General features: G+C 55.2%; 3 protein-coding genes across 6 annotated transcripts in view; 2 read left to right on the forward strand and 1 right to left on the reverse strand.

Annotated features, from left to right (window-relative positions):
- On the forward strand, positions 1 to 7,609 carry GPBAR1 (G protein-coupled bile acid receptor 1). Of its 2 annotated transcripts, none has more exons than XM_019741783.3 (2): positions 1 to 4,837; positions 6,431 to 7,609. In XM_019741783.3, the coding sequence occupies exons 1-2, from the start codon at positions 4,781 to 4,783 to the stop codon at positions 7,466 to 7,468; spliced, it is 1,095 nt and encodes a 364-aa protein (XP_019597342.2). In that variant the 5' UTR covers positions 1 to 4,780; the 3' UTR covers positions 7,469 to 7,609. The 2 variants fall into 2 exon arrangements, with proteins under 2 accessions (XP_019597342.2, XP_088650169.1); XM_088794043.1 differs by lacking the exon at positions 1 to 4,837 and adding an exon at positions 4,847 to 5,877.
- Positions 7,610 to 7,866: 257 nt separating this feature from the next.
- On the reverse strand, positions 7,867 to 12,956 carry AAMP (angio associated migratory cell protein). 2 transcript variants are annotated; one of them, XM_019741774.3, is made up of 11 exons: positions 12,749 to 12,956; positions 12,174 to 12,332; positions 11,309 to 11,428; positions 10,656 to 10,795; positions 10,254 to 10,398; positions 9,875 to 9,958; positions 9,665 to 9,780; positions 9,400 to 9,503; positions 9,178 to 9,268; positions 8,759 to 8,913; positions 7,867 to 8,331 (listed from the first exon to the last, which is right to left on the reverse strand). In XM_019741774.3, the coding sequence occupies exons 1-11, from the start codon at positions 12,867 to 12,869 to the stop codon at positions 8,256 to 8,258; spliced, it is 1,311 nt and encodes a 436-aa protein (XP_019597333.1). In that variant the 5' UTR covers positions 12,870 to 12,956; the 3' UTR covers positions 7,867 to 8,255. The 2 variants fall into 2 exon arrangements, with proteins under 2 accessions (XP_019597333.1, XP_019597334.1); XM_019741775.3 differs by having other exon boundaries at positions 12,174 to 12,329; positions 12,749 to 12,955.
- A 280-nt stretch (positions 12,957 to 13,236) lies between these two features.
- Positions 13,237 to 16,282, forward strand: part of PNKD (PNKD metallo-beta-lactamase domain containing) — a 58,160-nt gene continuing 55,114 nt past the window's right edge. The window contains exons 1-3 of one of the 2 annotated variants that reach the window (XM_019741782.3): positions 13,237 to 13,380; positions 14,141 to 14,309; positions 15,329 to 15,737. In XM_019741782.3, the coding sequence (XP_019597341.1) occupies positions 13,314 to 13,380; positions 14,141 to 14,309; positions 15,329 to 15,521 (429 nt within the window). In that variant the 5' untranslated portion in view covers positions 13,237 to 13,313 and the 3' untranslated portion in view covers positions 15,522 to 15,737. Of the gene's footprint in view, positions 13,381 to 14,140; positions 14,310 to 15,328; positions 15,738 to 16,282 lie in introns of those variants that run through there. The other variant, XM_019741779.3, reaches the window with a different exon arrangement.

Genomic DNA, 16,282 nt, shown 5'->3' on the forward strand with positions numbered 1-16,282 from the left:
TCTGGAATGGCCATCAGAGCTGTCGTCATATTACCCTTGATGTCCTGAATGTCATCAAAATGTCTTCCTTTCAATATTTCCTTTATCTTTGGGTAAAGAAAGAAGTCATTGGGGGCCAGATCAGGTGAGTAGGGAGGGTGTTCCAATACAGTTTTTTGTTTACTGGCTAAAAACTCCCTCACAGACAGTGCCATGTGAGCTGGTACATTGTCGTGATGCAAGAGCCAGGAATTGGTGAAAAGTTCAGGTCGTTTTCATCTAACTTTTTCACGCAGCCTTTTCAGCACTTCCAAATAGTAGAATTGGTTAACTGTGCAGTTGGTACAAATTCATAATGAAGAATCCCTGTGATACCAACAAAGGTTGGCAACAAGTTCGCAAACTTCATTGTCAGACCTCAGTATGTTGGCATAAAAAATCCATGCTTTTGGAAAAACCCCTCTCCAGACTCGCTCCTTTGTTTTCACCTGTTTGCAGGACACACGTGTTAGCGTGGCTGTGGTCTCAAGACCCTCCCTCTTTTTGTGGACAAAGGCCCACTGTAATGTCAGCCAAGGCCCGCAGGCCTACGGGAGGAGGGAGGTCTCAGGATGAGGGTCAGCCCACGCCCCGGGAAAAAGGGAAGCTAGTCTCAGTCACTGCTCATCGGCTCACCTGCCTGAGGGTCCACGTCTGGCAAGTGTAAGTGACCTTGGGTATAAGCTGTAGAGGTGGAAACGATGTCGTGAAGATAGACGTGGTTAGAATCCAAGTTGCACTGTACAATAGTGTGTGACTGAGCAACTTGCTTAATCCGCACCTTTGATGGCCTCACCTTCAGTTGGATAGAACACCGTCTATCTCGGCTTTATAAAAGGAAGAGAACCGATAAGTGCCTATCGCATCACAGGCATTTATAATGCCTATAATTATACTTGATAATGCTATCTAACAAGCCTCAGTTCCGTTCCTATTCACTTGAGGGGATCAGAAGTGGCAGGACTGTTAAGGAAGAGAGAGAAGTCCAATGTAAGCCAAGGTCACTCTGTCTTGGGGTTTTCCAGGTCCTCCCAAGAGAGTTGCACTTTTCCCTGCATGAGTCGCCGTTCAACTGCACTGGGGGTGAGGAGGGTGTTGGTGGGAATCTCCTTGCCTGGATCAAGTAGGACCTGAGCATGCTAAGAACTAGGAGCTTGGCAGGAAAGGAAATAAGATGGACAGGAAGTTGAAATCAGGAAAAGAAGGAATGCTGTCTGCTACATAGGCTCCCTTACGGGGAGGTGTTACTTAGCAGTTGCCGTATTCCCTTCAGTTTCATTTCAAGTTGGCCTGATGGACCTTCCTCCCAAAAGCTACAGGGGCCTGAGACCTAAGCTTGGCTCTACTCAGGGGGCTATTTCTAATTCAAGCATTTCTTCCCTCTTCTGGGTATTGCTAGAAGCACTGCAATTTCGGTGGCTCCTCGGGAGACCTGGAGAATCGGGCTATTGAACCCTAACAGGAGGACCAAGATTTCTTCTACCCTGTAGCTGACTTAGGGCTTCCTGAAGCCAGGATCCTGGCCAATCTCAGTCACAAGATTGTGTCCAGAACCCTTCAGAGGCGCCTAAGGACTCACAGCTCTTGCTTACAGGGAGTGAAGCGTAGAACAGCTCAAAGAGGCCGAGCAGGATCCAGGATGCCCCAGTGCCCCGTTGCCTCCACTCATCTAGTTGGTACCTCCAGCCTCCACATACCACCCGCAGACCCCAAGGGTCAGCAGAGAGAAATTCCTATCTCCAAGAGAATGGAATGGACGAAGGAATCCTGTAAGGGTTCCCAGCCAGAGTCCAGGCACCATGATACAGACGACGGGGCTAGGGTTGGGGCAGTAGGGCCTGCAGTCACTGAATGGAGCATCTGCAAACAGCCTGCACCAGGGCCCTCCTGTGGGCGAAGGGGAAAAGGACGGGTGAGGCAGTCCCAGGGATTGATCGGGGAGCAGAGAGGAACTTGGTGATCCAGTAAGTAAGAAACAGCTGGGCAAGCAAGGGATGGAACCCAGGCTTCCCAGCTCCCGCCGCCTAAGTTGTCCCCCTTCACACGTCATCCCACACACAGTGTTTAGACAGAGCAGTGAAGAAGAAACACAGACATCCTGGATCCTGCAGGGAGGAGGCCCGGGCTGGGAACAGAAGGAGGTCTGTTTATTCCTGGCAGTCGGATATCTGAGGGGCCCCACACCAGACTCTGGAGTGAACTCTCCCAGAGCCTCTGACTTCTGCCCGACGGATAGCGTGGGGCTGAGGACCTCCTGCTGGAACCAGTGTCCTCTGCACACCAGCTCCCTTGAGGATAGGTTTGAGGCTGGATGCTTTCCTCTTCCCACTTTTTGTCCCAACAGAAGTCCTGCCTCTCCAGGACCCCTGACCGCTGTGCCTCCATCCAGCCCGTCAGCTCAGGCCTCCCCCAAAGAGCCCAGAAGTCCCCTTGCTCCGTCCACTTGTACTCAAACGAGGAAGTCTTCCCTAATATCTCACCCCCAGCTTTCTTGCTGCAGTTTTAGCCTTTTCCCTCCCGGTTCAGGTCTTCAGGGAGTGTAACTGGCTTTTCTCCCTCACCCCAAAGCCACTCTTTATATGGAAATGGGGGCACCACACCTCTTGCTTCTTAGCCCTGAAAGTGCCATTCCTCTCTACAGTTAGGCACTGCATGAAGACGTTTTGGTCAATGAAGGACTGCATATATAGGACAGTGGTCCCATAAGATCATCGTAGAACTGGAAAATTCCTATTGCCTAGTGATTTTGTAGTGCAATGCATTACACAAATAACCATTGTGTTACAATTGCCTGCAGTATTCAGTACAGTAACATGCTGTGCAGGTTGGTAACCTAGGAGCTGTAAGGGAACAGAATTTGTCACCCCAAAATATGTCTCTGGCATAAGGATTATTTTAGGCTGGTAAATTTTAAGAAACCGGCAGACTTTCAAGAAGCTCTGAAAACCAAGTAGTAGTTCTTACCCTTTGTAAAATACATGGTACATTTGTGAGGGTGTCTCCCTCACTGTACCAGGAAGACGGGGATGACCTTATCTCTAGAAACTTAATGCAGAAGACCACAACTTAAATCTGCATAACAACCTTTCCCTTGTTGGCTATACTTTCCCCCACACACACACCCCCAACATCTTTTGTCTTAGGCTGAAGATGGTATTTAGGTGATGACTTCAGCCATTTTGATGAGTTTCTACTCACTTTTCCTGGGTCTCTCCCAGGTATACATGTTATCAAACTTTTGTTTGTTGTTTGTTTTTCTATTCATTTGTATTATGACAGGGATGTCTCAGCCAAGAACCCAGAAGGGTAGAGGAAAAAATACTTTTCCACCCCTACAGAGCTTTAGGTTGTACCATATAGCCTAGGGTAGCTATACCATCTAGGTTAGTATAAGTACATTCTGTGATGTTCCCACAACAAAGAAATCGCCTAACGATGCATGTCTTAGAAGGCATCCCTGGTTAAGTGGCACATGACTGTATCTAGTTTCCTCAGTTTCCCTGTGGAGCAAGTGTCATTCCCCTCTTGCTTTTCATAGGCTCTCTATCTGCCTTTCTCAAGGGAATTCTTTCTCAGCGCAGACAGGTGGCTGGCGGGAAGGACCATGCAGAGAAGGGCAGAACTCCTATTCATGTGAATAACTGCTAACTTTGCATATGTGCCAAGCACTGAGCTCAGTCTTTGTCACACATTATTCATTTCATTTAGTCTCAAAATAGGTGAGTACAATGTGAGCCCCGTTTTACTGGATGAGGAAACTAAGGCAAGAGGACTTGAGTTATTTGCCCAAATTCACAAGCAAAAAAAATATTTTCCCAGCCAGGATTCTATAGAATTAATCCTGGCCAGGCTTTCTGATTCCCAAACTGGCTCATGCCTCTTCATCATGGAGGAGTCATTTGTTGAGCCCCTCTCCTCCCCATTAAGTGTCAGGCACTGGGATATATGCAGTTACAGATGTTATACTGTGATATTCCCCACACCCCTGAGAGTGATTTTCCTTGTTCCCATTTTACAAGTGGGAAAATTGAGGACCAGAGGTAGCTTGCCCAAGATGACACCTCCAGAGCCATTTGTACCTTGTAGCCCAGAATTTGACTCAGAATAATTGAGGAAAGTGGAATGACTCCCAATTCTGGAAGGCAAGTTTGGCTTTATAAGCTGGAAGTTCTATCAGGCAATAGGATGGGGGGCAGTGAAGATCCTCAGGCCCCAAACACCCCCACCACTGACACCCTCACACACACTCCTCTTTCACAGACGGGCAGAATTATAGAGCTGGATGTGCTATCAGCTGGCTGGCCACTCGGGTATGAGGCTCATAAAATGTAAATGTATTTGCTGGGGTAGGAAGTGGAGAAGGTAGTCAAAATCATTCATTAACTGGAATGCATTTCGCAGATAAGCTAGTCAGTAGCAGGCGAGAGGTCTCCAAGCTGGGAGGCCTGAAGTAGAGGCTCTTCACCTAAATGGCAAGTGCTAGCCGGTGGCTGGAAACGGGGAACACTAGTACAGCAGGAGAGGAAGGAAGGCCTCCCAGTTGCTACAGCGCAGGGTGTGCCACGTCCCACCCCCAGAGGCGGGGCCAGACTGAGCCCCACCAGCCTCAGCTCCATCCCTACACAACCCAAGTCTGGGCAGAGCCGTGGCTGCCCAGAACCCAGGGCCCTGCTTGCTTCCGGAGTGGAGGCACCATGCTCCCCCCTCCCAGGACGTCGAATATCTCCAGAAGTCCTGCAGGGCTGGCTGCAGCAGCTCCCTGATGCTCAGAGGAAGACCCAGGCTGGGCAAGCAACACCTGTCTCTCTCCAGCAGCCATGTGAGTAGCTTCGCGCCCCCACTTCCCCCACCCCTTGCCTCAGCTGCACCTGGAGACCTCTGCCCCAGACCTGGAAGAAGCCACAGCACCTCACCCCAAGCCACCAGGGCCACAGGGGTGTGCAGTGTGTGGGTCCCACTGCCCACATACCCCTGGGAACTCACCCCTGGGGGCCTGGCCCTGCCCTTCTTGCTGCTCTGGTTGCAGTGGGGTGGCTTTGGTCCAGGGGAGGATTGGGGCTCCAGCCCAGGATCCAGAGGCCAGGTTGGAAGTAACGGACCCTGATATCTTTGGACGAAAGGGAACAGAAACCGGAGGGCTGCTGAGAAGGAAAGATGTCCTGAGTGGAGGTCACTAGGGGAGATTGAAGAAGAAGAACCAGGAGAGGGGGAGGGAGTGCAGCAGCTGGGAGGTCCCGCTTGGGCAGCCTGGGGAGAACTGAATAGAAGGGGCAGCTTCTCCTGAGCTCAGAGTGGCTGTGGGCCCTCCGATCCTCCCACCTGGGAGAGGGGGCAGGTAGAAATCTTCCCTTTATTGACTTTAATCCTAGCAACAGAAGCTGCTCCCCTGTTGACAGAAGCAGGAGTTAAGGCAGGGCCCAGGACCACTCCTGGTTCCCTGATGTGGCAGTGGGGCCAGAGCGCTGGAGGACTGGGGACAGGGAGTCAAGGGAAGGAAAGGACAGGGACAGATCAGAGCCACAGAGAGGCCCGGCCCTGTCCAGCAGCTCCTCTTCCCTCTCCTCAGGTCAGCGTCAGCCCGGGCAGCAGGTAGTGGGGGGGGCGGCATCTTCCTTGCCGATGGCATCTCCACATGCACGGCCAATCTTCCCCCCTCCCCCTCCCAGCAACTCCTCTCCCTCCTCCAGGTCCCCCGAAGGGCCCTGTTGCTAGTGTGATGCGGATGAGTCAAGCATATGGGCTGGAAGTCCTACCGGAGGCTGCTCACCGAGCAGTAACCAACTGGCTACAAGGGCAATGGGGGGAGGGGGTCCAAGGGACAGGGCACCCCGCTTGCTGCCATTGCCCTGGCCTCCTCACTCACGTGAGTGCTCAGCGAGCCCCGCTTCTTCCTCACTCCTGCCCACACCCCCAATCCTTAATGCTCTGGTGCCAACCAAGCTGTGAGCATCTGAAGACAGGGACCCCTCTCCCTCTTAGCACCCACTCCTAGCACCTGGTCCCAACCCTGGCCCAAAGGAGGTTCTCAGCTTTGGAGGCCTCACCAGGGGAAACAGGGATGGACAAGATGCTTTGGGGCTGGGTGGATCCGCCTTTTAGTCTGAACAGATGCATAAACACAGCTGCCCAGAGGGGACCAGGCAGATAACAAAAATGGGCAAAGTGGCCTGGTGGGGACCTGTCCGAAGGCGGCCACTGCTCTGCTGCAGCTGGTTGCTGCCATGCAGGACATACATGTGGCCGCACCTGATTTCTTAAGCAAAAATAGGTACTTTTAAAAAAAACGTTAATTGCTATTAATTGAAAAAACATTGTATATCAGCAGACAGGACATGGCCTACAGGACTTTGGTCTGCAGCCTCTGGATTAATGTGCAGCCCCACCCTAACTGGTCTCCCCGTCTTGCGTCCAGGCATGCCGGCCGTTGCTTCAGGCCTCCCCTGTGCCCAGGCCCAAGATGACACCCAACAGCACCAGGGATGTGCCCAGTGCCGTTCCCGTGGGGGCCTTAGGGCTCTCCCTGGTCCTGGCAAGCCTCATCGTCATGGCCAACCTGCTCCTGGCCCTGGGCATCGCCGGGGACCGCCACCTGCGCAGCCCGCCTGCTGGCTGCTTCTTCCTGAGCCTGCTGCTGGCGGGGCTGCTCACCGGGCTGGCCCTGCCTGCGCTGCCAGGCCTCTGGAGCCAGAGCCACCGAGGCTACTGGTCCTGTCTCTTCCTCTACTTGGCTCCCAACTTCTCCTTCCTCTCCCTGCTCGCCAACCTGTTGCTGGTGCACGCGGAGCGCTACATGGCGGTGCTGCGGCCCCTCCGCGCCCGTGGGAGCACTCGGCTGGCCCTGCTCCTCACCTGGGCTGGCCCCCTGCTCTTTGCCAGCCTGCCCGCCCTGGGGTGGAACCACTGGGCCCCTGGTGCCAACTGCAGCTCCCAGGCTGTCTTTCCAGCCCCCTACCTCTACCTCGAAGTCTACGGGCTGCTGCTGCCTGCCGTGGGTGCTGCCGCCCTTCTTTCTGCCCGCGTGTTGGTCACCGCCCACCGCCAGCTGCAGGACATCCGCCGGCTGGAGCGGGCAGTGTGCCGAGGGGCACCCTCGGCTCTGGCCCGGACCCTCACCTGGAGGCAAGCGCGGGCACAGGCTGGAGCCACATTGCTCTTTGGGTTGTGCTGGGGGCCCTACGTGGCCACGCTGCTCCTCTCGGTCCTGGCCTACGAGCAGCGCCCACCCCTGGGGGCTGGAACTCTGTTGGCCCTCATCTCCCTGGGCAGTGCCAGTGCCGCGGCCGTGCCTGTGGCCATGGGGCTGGGTGATCAGCGTTACACGGCTCCCTGGAGGGCAGCTGCGCGAAGGTGGCTCCGCGCACTGCGGGGAAGAGCCCCCCAGGCCGGTCCTGGCCCCAGCACTGCCTACTGCACCAGCACCCAAAGCAGCGTGGACCTGGACTTGAACTAGGGCCAGGGCCTCCGCACACTCCTGCGAGAAGCGGCCACTGTCACAGCCAACAAGCCCGTCTCCACTTGTCCCCACACCTCTGTATCAAAGACCCTGCCTCTCTTTTACCCCAGCCTAGCCGAATAAAGCCCTTCGGGGCCAGGTTATTGGTGTCTCATTCCGTGTCACAGAGAGGCAGAGACAGGTGAACAGCTGTGGAAAGAACCTAAAGCCAGATGGGTTATCAAGGGAGATTCCAACCCTGGACAGGACGGTCATTGTAGGTGGGGACGTACCACCCGCAGAGAGGGTGAGCTGAGAGCTGGAAATCCAGCAGATGGGGGGCGACGGGGGGATCACCCTCACATGCCCGTTTCCTCCTCAGGTCCAGCCACCACAAAATCCACACAGACACTGTCTCTGGGAAGTATATTTTATTTACATTTTTAAAATCTGTAACTAATCTCTCTTCCTCCTTTCCACCCCCAGAGACTTGGGAAGGGAAAGAACGGGCACTTCAAAGACCTACTCCCCACATACAAGTATGCACCCCATGACTCACACCAGCAAAGGAAAGTGAAAGAGAAAGGTCTGAACCTCCCTCTCAGGGATGGGCCAGGTCTGGGTGAGGGGGGAGGGGCCCGAGGGGTGGGTCTCTTAAGAGAAGAAAGGGACAGAAGGGGCAAGTCAGTGTGAAGGGGTTGGAAAGTAGCCTGAGGCCCCTCCCCTCCTCTTGTACCCTCCTGCCTCTGCTAGTGAGGGGTCTCCCTTCATCCCAACACCAGACGCAAAGCAGAGGCTGCAGCCACTAGCGGTCAGGTCTCTGGACACAAAATACTTTTGCTTTGTGGTCTCCTGATGTGGTCACCACCAGGGAGGCGTCTCTGTAGACAGAAAGCATGGGTCAAAGGAAATGGTCAAAGCCCATCACCAGGGGCCCCCCCAGGCGCCTCCTCCTGCATATCAAGTCTAGACAGCTAGTGCCTGGCACTAAGCTGACACACCCATGTCGAGTAAACACACTTGAAGCCAGCAACCAGCGAGGGGCTGAGAGGAGAGCCACAGCTTGAGGGGAGTCCTTCCAGCCCCTCAGCCCCAGGACTGACCCGGGAGACCAGGGTAGGTCATTGTGAACCGGAAGCCACGACTCGCTCAGGCTTCCCAGCACCCCTGCCTCACCGGCTGCGACCAAGCCGTGGGTCCTAGCTTCCCTCGGGAATGCCCTCCCATACCCCCAGGTCCCCGTGTCCCCCCACGTGCTATTCCCACCTTCTAAATACAGAGACCCCAGCCCTTGCCCACTTCACTTACTTGCTGAGGGCGAAGTCCAAAATCTCGGCTGTGTGGCCCCTGTAGTCAGTCAGCAGGCGGCCGGTCCGAGCGTCCCAGAGGCGCACGATGCCATCCAGGCTGCACGTGTAAACCACGGCAGTGCCTGCCTCCCATAGCAGCTGCACGATGCCCGACTGCACCAGGATGCAACAGGCAGAGCAGAGGTCAGGGGCAGGAGAGCTGAGGCATCTACTCCCAACTATCATGGAGGGAAGGAGGGGGAGAAGGGAGGGGAGGGGAGGGAGGGGAGGGGAGGAGAGGGGAGAAAGGGGTGGGGAGGGGAGGGGAGGGGAGGACGGGCCATCGAGAAGGACCAAACAGAAGCCAGGTCTAGGGCAGATGCTCCTAGAGGTTGGGGCTTCCGCACAGTCATGGCCGTGGCTTGAGACTGCCTGTACCTGGTGCTGACACTGGTGCCTGAGGGTCTGCGTAGACAGGTCATAGATGGCCAAGGTCCCATCCAGGTAGCCAACAGCTGCCAGAGGCATCCTGGGTAGAAAAGAGCACCACAAAGATCACGGAGGGACCTGGGCTCACATGCCCTCACTCCTTCCTGCTCCCCCAAGCCCCCTTCACCCCGTCCTTCCTGTCTCCAGGCTGAGGCCTGGGCTCACACTCACACGCTGCAGAAACCCAAGGACTCCACTGAGTTGGACTCGCTCTCCTCCCCTTCTCCCAGGCTGGGCTGGGAGGCCACAGTCTCAGGCCTGAAGACACCTACCACCTGGGAGCCAGAGGAAAGGGTCAGAGAAGGGCCTGGAAACTTGGTCCTCTAATACAGAAAGAAGGCAGTGGGGCAGGGAGGTCGAGTGAAGAAAGAAGACAAGGGAAGGAGAGGAAGCAGAAAGCGGAGGGCTCCACAGCTCAGCTCCAGGTCTCACTCACCTTGCCGGTAGTGGCACTGACCAACTTGGCCTGGCAATCCACGGAGCCAGTTAGGACCAGGCTGCCATCCTGGTTGGTGGCAACACAGGTCAGAGGGCCCTGGTGACCCTCCGTCCCTAGGATGGAGCAGGGGGATAAGTGACACTTCATCCTGCCCCAGATCTCAGCCCCTTCCTTACAAAGGCCCAGGGTAACACTCGCCCCCGTTACCTTTTAGTACATGGATAGGGTTTCCCTGCTTCAGGTCCCAAATCCTGATGGTGCCATCTTCATAGCCAACCACAGCTCTCTTCCCTAAAGGGCCAGAAGCACAGATGAAGAGAGGACAGATAGCACACTCAGACACACCCAGCGAGGGAATGGAGAGGGCAAGAAAGTGAGGGGACACTGCCCCAAGGACCAGCTGAGGAGACCACTTCAGGGTGGGAAAGGGGGAGCTGTCTGCTCGGGGACCTAGGATGTCAGTGCTGAGAGCAGGCTCGGAGATTTCCAGCTGTGGCCCTGGAGGGAGCCTAAGAGACATGGCACGCCGCATCCAACCTCTGCACTCGAGAAAGCACTCAGGGATGCTCACGGGAGCTGCTCTCACCATCAGGGAGGACTCGGCCACAGGTGGCTGGGCAGCTGGGGCCCTGGAAGGTCTTGCAGTCACCATTCGGGACCTTCCACATCCAGGTGTTGCCATCGGCGGTGCCCGCAAGTAGGACAGGTGCCCGAGGGTGCCACTCCATCCACTGAACAGAGAGGAAAGGTCAGCAGGGAGGCCCGTCACCCCATCTCACCTAGGAACCTGCCTCATGAGCCCTACCAAGCTTTCCTTGCTTTTGAATCAGTGGGGACACTCTAGGTGACAGGCACAGATATTGGTGCTACACCTTGAGAGTGCACTGGCTCAGAGGTAGCTGGTCTGATAAAGATGGGACTAGACCCCCAAGCACTCACCCCGGACCCAAGACCCCTCCAGAATTGAATTCCACTCTGATGATCTCACCTCCAGATCTCCTGCTTCAAAGGACCAGACCTCCTCCTTGGTGTCTACCTGCCACACTTTCAAGAGGCCACTCATGTCCCCTGTGGCCACTAGGGTAGAGTCATGGCTGAAACCAGCACAAGTCACAGAGTCCTTATGGCCTTCAAGGAAAAGTGGGCAGAAAAAGAACATCAGGGCCCCTAGTGAGGGGGACACATGACCCAGGTTATTTGGCCCCTAAAAAGACCAGCTGGGAAAAAAAGGGCAGGCCCTAGCTGAACAGGTAACCAAACTCACTGCCGCTGCAGGAACTCACACACCCAGGTCTTCCCAGGGGAGACAGTGCTGCCCCCAACTCAACCACACGTAGCTCTGGCCTATGTCTTCCCCTTCTGTCCACTCCACACCTCTGCCTGGAATACCCACATGCTTCCCTCTTCCCAAATACCCCGACGCCAGCCTGTGTCGCCGCCTCAGGCCTTTCCCACACTCCCTTCCCAATTAGTGCCTCACTCCCCTACGTCCATGACAGACGATATTATTCTGTTTTGGGGTCCTCAGGCCCAGCACAGAGCTGGCAACACGGGGATCGATACATGGCTGTTGGCTGCACACCCGCTGCAGGCCAGCCCCGAGGACTTCCAAAGGGACACGACCTCACCTGGCCCCCTCACCTGCGCACTCAAAGAGCAGCTCCCCATCGCTGAGCCTCCACACGAACGCTTTGTCATCTTCACCCCCTGTCACTGCCAAGGTGTTGGTCTTGGGGTCCAGGCTCACACAAAACACAGATGCTGTCCCAAGAGATATTCCATGAGTAAGGAGATGGGGCTCCCACCTAGGTTTCAGTCCTTTGGGACCTGCAGGAAGCCCACCCCCTTGCACCCAAAGCAACATGTCTTTCCTCCTGGGAAAGAAGGGTGCATTCAAGTTCTTCTAAGTTTCAAGCATCAGGTTGTTGGAGAAGTCCCTCCCCAAGCCTGCCAAGCTCCAAGTCCTTCTCGGGGCAGATCTCCCTACAGTGCTGCGCCCTTCACCAGCCCGCACTAATGCTGTGGACAGGAGGAGGGTGCGTGTGCAGCGCTACCGCTCTCAGCCGGGGATGCCACCAGGCTGGGTACAAACAGGGAGGGGAGCAGCACGGTACTGGTTTCTTATGAAGAGCTAACTTTTGAGGATTATAGCAAATACGCTCCAAAGGGTACTGTTACATCTCATTTACACCAAGGTAACGTTTTAAAAGAAAACTAATTACAATTGTCACCCCAGTAAACTTTAACTAAAAAAAGAAAACTAAGGTCCAGAGAAGTTGATAAAAATCATAAATTGGTAAGTAGCAGTGATAGGATTTGAACCTATGTTTCTCAACGGACTCGAGGAGCCAAGCTCTGCTCCATTCCATCATACCGCCCCCTACCTGTGAGCTCCTCCAGGGCAAGGCCAGCATTTTCCCATCTCTGGGTCCCTCCTAACGCTGTGTACACAGCGGATGTGCGATGCTCAAACCTGGCTTCATGATGGGTCTCCTCAGAGACCTACCTGAGTGCAAGGCAAAGGTGACCTCGCTATCATCTGGGCCCTCCATGCTGCCGACCACCCCTTCCTGGGGTTCCAGAACCCAGCCCTCCTCGTTGCCCTCTTCCTCTTCTTCCTCTTCCTCAAAGTCGACGTCTTCCATCTCTTGGGCTAGATCATCTGCTTTGGGGAGAGGGATAAAAGATGGGGCTCAGCAGGCGGTAAGAGGGATGGAGAGAAGTGTGGGGAGGCCTGGCGCTGGGGTGGGTCAAGTGGCAAGAGAGTAGGTGAGGTCAAATTAGACGAAGCGGGGGCATAGAAGGGGTCTGAGAAACTGAGGTTGACCAGAGACTGTGGAAAAGGAGGACCGAGGGGATGATGGGAAGGGGGTGTGTGAGGGGACGGGCCAAAGGAGGCGTCAGGGGAACCCCCACCCCGGCCAGGCCTGAGAACTAAGTGTGGGGGTGGGGGTGAGGGGCAGGGCGAAGGAGGTCGGTAGGAATGACCGGTGGGGTGTGCAGGGGAGGGGGGAGAAGCAGGGGTCAGAGGCCAGGGGTGAACGCCTCCTGTCCCATGGCCTGAGGACCAGCAATGCTCACCCGGGTCCGGCGGACCGGGATCCAGTTCTACCACCTCGATAATCTCTTCATCACCATGGAAGCTTAGGGTCTCCAGTGGGGGGGTGTCAGCAGCAGCCCCGCTTTCCGATTCGGACTCCATGCGGCGCAAGCGGCCGATCCACTTCTCTGGGCCCAAACGCCTCCCAGAGTCAGCTCTGCGCGACGACGCGGAACTCGAGCCCCTCCTCCCGGGAAGGAAGTAGGCGTAGGCGACTCCCCCAGCAAGAAGAGCGACGGCCGCTCGGCCAGTAGGGAAAAGGGATGGCTAGGTTAACCACCAATCATAGGGCAGAGTTGGGAGACAGGGACAAGGCGTGGCGGGAAGAACCCAAACTCCGCCCGACCTGACTCCGCCCCCGACAGGAGAGAAACAAGCGAGCGTGCGCGCCTCCGGATCTCCTGAGTAGTTCTCGCCGGTTCCCTCCGCGGGCTTCTGGAAGATGTAGTTTCTGGTCTGTAGGCGGGACGGAAGGAGCGGGGGAGGCCCCTTACGCAAACTACAATTCCCGACGGGGAGCGCGGTAAAGGGGGGTGGGATCTGAACATGGCGGCGGTGGTAGCTGCTACGGCGCTGAAGGGCCGGGGGGCGAGAAATGCCCGCGTCCTCCGGGGTAAGGAGAGGGGCCCCGGGGGAGGTCAGTACTTTAGGGGATCCCTTTTTGTTCAGCATCCCGCCCGGCGATAGCAGGAGGTTAGGGCTGTCGAGTGCTGCTCGCACCTCTCTACAGGATCTTAAAGAATCTGGGGGCTAAAAGATGGTCTCTAGAGGTCACCCAGTCCATCCCTCTGCCTTCGGGTTACACAGCACCTCTGGGGTCTTGCTGCGAGAGGGAGCCCCAAGGAAGCCTTTTAGACTCCCGCGCTCCAGGTGTTTTCACACTCACCGCAGTGCAGAGGGAAGAGCCCTGAGCTTTTGGAGGCTTGGGTTCTAGCCCCGGATAATTAGCAGTTTGACCTTGGGAGAAGCAGTTCGTCTTTCCGGGCTTCAGTTTCCTTTTCTATAAAACGAGGGGACGGAGTAGACCACCTTTAAGCTCCCTCCCCGTGTTAACTTCTGCGTTTGAAAACATTTTCTCGGGTTTCCTTAATACGTCTCATGTGAGTCCCACTGCAGTCCTTCCCATCCTGTCTTCCGAGGAGATAAAGAACAGCGAGGCTTGCTCTCCTGGCACCAGGATTATGAGCCCACAATGACGTAGAAGTGGCTTCCAAAAGTGTCACCTCGATGGCGATTTTCCAAACGTTTCCCTTTGAAATCTCCCTGGCACTTGTTACACCAAACTGCAGTCACTTCCCTTCCTCAGATCTCAGCCACTCCTCCCCAGGCTTTCTTCTCATTGCCTTACTGACCTTCGTTATCTCCATCCACAGGGATTCTCTCTGGAGCCACAGCTAACAAAGCTTCTCAGAACAGAACTCGGGCACTGCAAAGCCACAGCTCCCCGGAGTGCAAGGAAGAGCCTGAGCCCCTATCTCCTGAACTGGAATACATTCCCAGAAAGAGGGGCAAGAATCCCATGAAAGCAGTGGGACTAGCCTGGTGAGTTTTAAAGTAACCCTTTGCCCACCGATGAGGAGTGGGGCCAGGGGAGGGCAGGACCCAGAAACTTCTCTAAGTTTCAGGGGGTGAACTGAATCCAAGGTTGTGGGGACAGAATTGCTGGGTGCAAGGACTGGACTCTCAGAGGAATGGGGCAGGGGAGGTGGGAAAGTGTGTGCAATTGGAGAGACAGTGGGTTTTCTGTGGAGGTAAGCTGAGCTAATTGGATTTAAATTTGGGTCCCTGGCGTCATCCTCTCCTGGGAGCTTGACGTGAGACCCAATTGAGGTCTCACATAAAAGGTGTTCAGTATATCATCATTTGGATCCAACTCTGACTTTAATACATATTACTGATCAATATTAAAGGTAAAGGAGGGGGAATTAACCTTTTTCTTCAGCACCTTAGGTGTGCCAGGACTTTACAGTGTAATGTTTTAGTCTTTCTGATAAATATCACATCCCCATTTCACAGATGAGAGAACTGAGGCTCAGAGCTGGGATTCTCACCAGGTCTTGTGACTCCATGCCCTTTTCCCCACACTAAGGTGCCTCCTAAGTAGCGGTTACTCAGATTAAGAAGGGGAGTCTGGGAGAGAGATTGGGGCAGTTTAGGCAGAGGGAACTTTTGCCAAGAATTGGAGAGGGAGAGGATGGGCCGTCAGGAGAATCATGCACAGGCTGTGCAGCAGAATTGCAGGGCTCATATTGAAAGGTGTCAGGCTACAGGTGAAAGGAATGAAAAAGTGGGCAGAGACCCAACCACACTGGGCCTTTTGTGCCATGCCTAGGAGTTTGGACTTGTCCAGGAAGTGATGGAGAGCTGTTACGGAGTTTTAAGCAGGGCAGCAGCAGGATCTGAATTTCATGGGGCCCTCCAGCCGCCAGCGCGAACGCTGATAGACACAAGAGGTATTGCAGTGTTCATGAGCTCAATGAAGTTGGAATGAGATTCCCCGCAGCTCTTCTGGCTCAGGCGTGGCCCCTCCCCAAACCCCGTGCACATCTCCCCACCCCTAGGGCCATCGGCTTCCCCTGTGGTATCCTTCTCTTCATCCTCACCAAGCGGGAAGTGGACAAGAACCGTTTGAAGCAGATGAAGGCTCGGCAGAACATGCGGGCATCCAACACGGGCGAGTATGAGAGCCAGAGGTTCAGGGCCTCCTCCCATCATGCCCCGTCTCCTGAAGCTGGGTCCGGGGTGCAGACCTGAGGAACACTGCAGCCCTCCCCTAGACTGTATTGACTGGCCTCCAGGCTGTGAAGTCCTTTGGGTTTGGCTGCAATTCTGGTCCTTGCCTCTGAGGTCCACCAGGGGGCGCATGAAGCCCAGGCTGCTGCCAGCCCTCATCCTTCCCCTACCCTCCCCTCCAGCCTGAGAAACCAGCCAAAGGCAAATAAAGTTATTGAGTGTTTGAGTGGAAAGGCACCCGGACTGGGTTTGTAAGTCCCTTGGGACGGGAGCGGCAGAGGGCGGGGTTGGTTACTCCCGTGTGCTGCCTTTCATTGACGCATTCAGTGTACTGGGCTTGATGGTTGAGGAAACCACAGAGACTTAAGCAACAAGCCTAGGCTCAGACCCTGGGGACCAAGCCTCAGAGTTGCTGGCCAGGAGGGTGGGGTGTCTCTCAGCTTTGAACAAATAATAAGAATCAAAGAGGGCATTGAGGGTGTGGAAGAAAAAAAACACTACTCATGGCTGAGTCCAAATAGACTCAACCTCTCTGGGCCTCAGTTTACTTGTTTGTAAGAGGTTTTGGACTAGTGATTTCTAAGGCAAGGGGTTTTAAGCATGAACCTGCAGTCCATCTCTCCCACCCCAACTGTGAAAGGGTGTGTACACATACAGCTGTGTGGGGAGGAGGTTTTGTAAAGTGTCCATGATGCAGAGAGGTCACGTGCTGCTGCTCTAAGCAGTCCCTGCCAGACCCAGTGATGCAGGTGGAGCTTTCACCAGCCTGTTGCATCGTCACC

This window comes from Rhinolophus sinicus, chromosome 17 (genome assembly GCF_057876585.1).
Source record: "Rhinolophus sinicus isolate RSI-liver-muscle chromosome 17, RSI-T2T, whole genome shotgun sequence".
In the NCBI taxonomy this organism is placed as follows: Eukaryota; Metazoa; Chordata; class Mammalia; order Chiroptera; family Rhinolophidae; genus Rhinolophus; species Rhinolophus sinicus.

What these genes read in the sequence shown, in the direction of transcription:
- AAMP (XM_019741774.3), bottom strand. Translation starts at nt 12,869, where the DNA reads ATGGAGTCCGAATCGGAAAGCGGGGCTGCTGCTGACACCCCCCCACTG. An exon ending in CACCTTTGCCTTGCACTCAG is followed by an intron (nt 11,429 to 12,173) that starts GTAGGTCTCTGA and finishes CTCTTGGGACAG; the next exon opens with CATCTGTGTTTTGTGTGAGC. An exon ending in GCTGCTCTTTGAGTGCGCAG is followed by an intron (nt 10,796 to 11,308) that starts GTGAGGGGGCCA and finishes TTTTCCTTGAAG; the next exon opens with GCCATAAGGACTCTGTGACT.
- GPBAR1 (XM_088794043.1), top strand. Translation starts at nt 5,815, where the DNA reads ATGGGGGGAGGGGGTCCAAGGGACAGGGCACCCCGCTTGCTGCCATTG. An exon ending in CATTGCCCTGGCCTCCTCAC is followed by an intron (nt 5,878 to 6,430) that starts TCACGTGAGTGC and finishes TCTTGCGTCCAG; the next exon opens with GCATGCCGGCCGTTGCTTCA.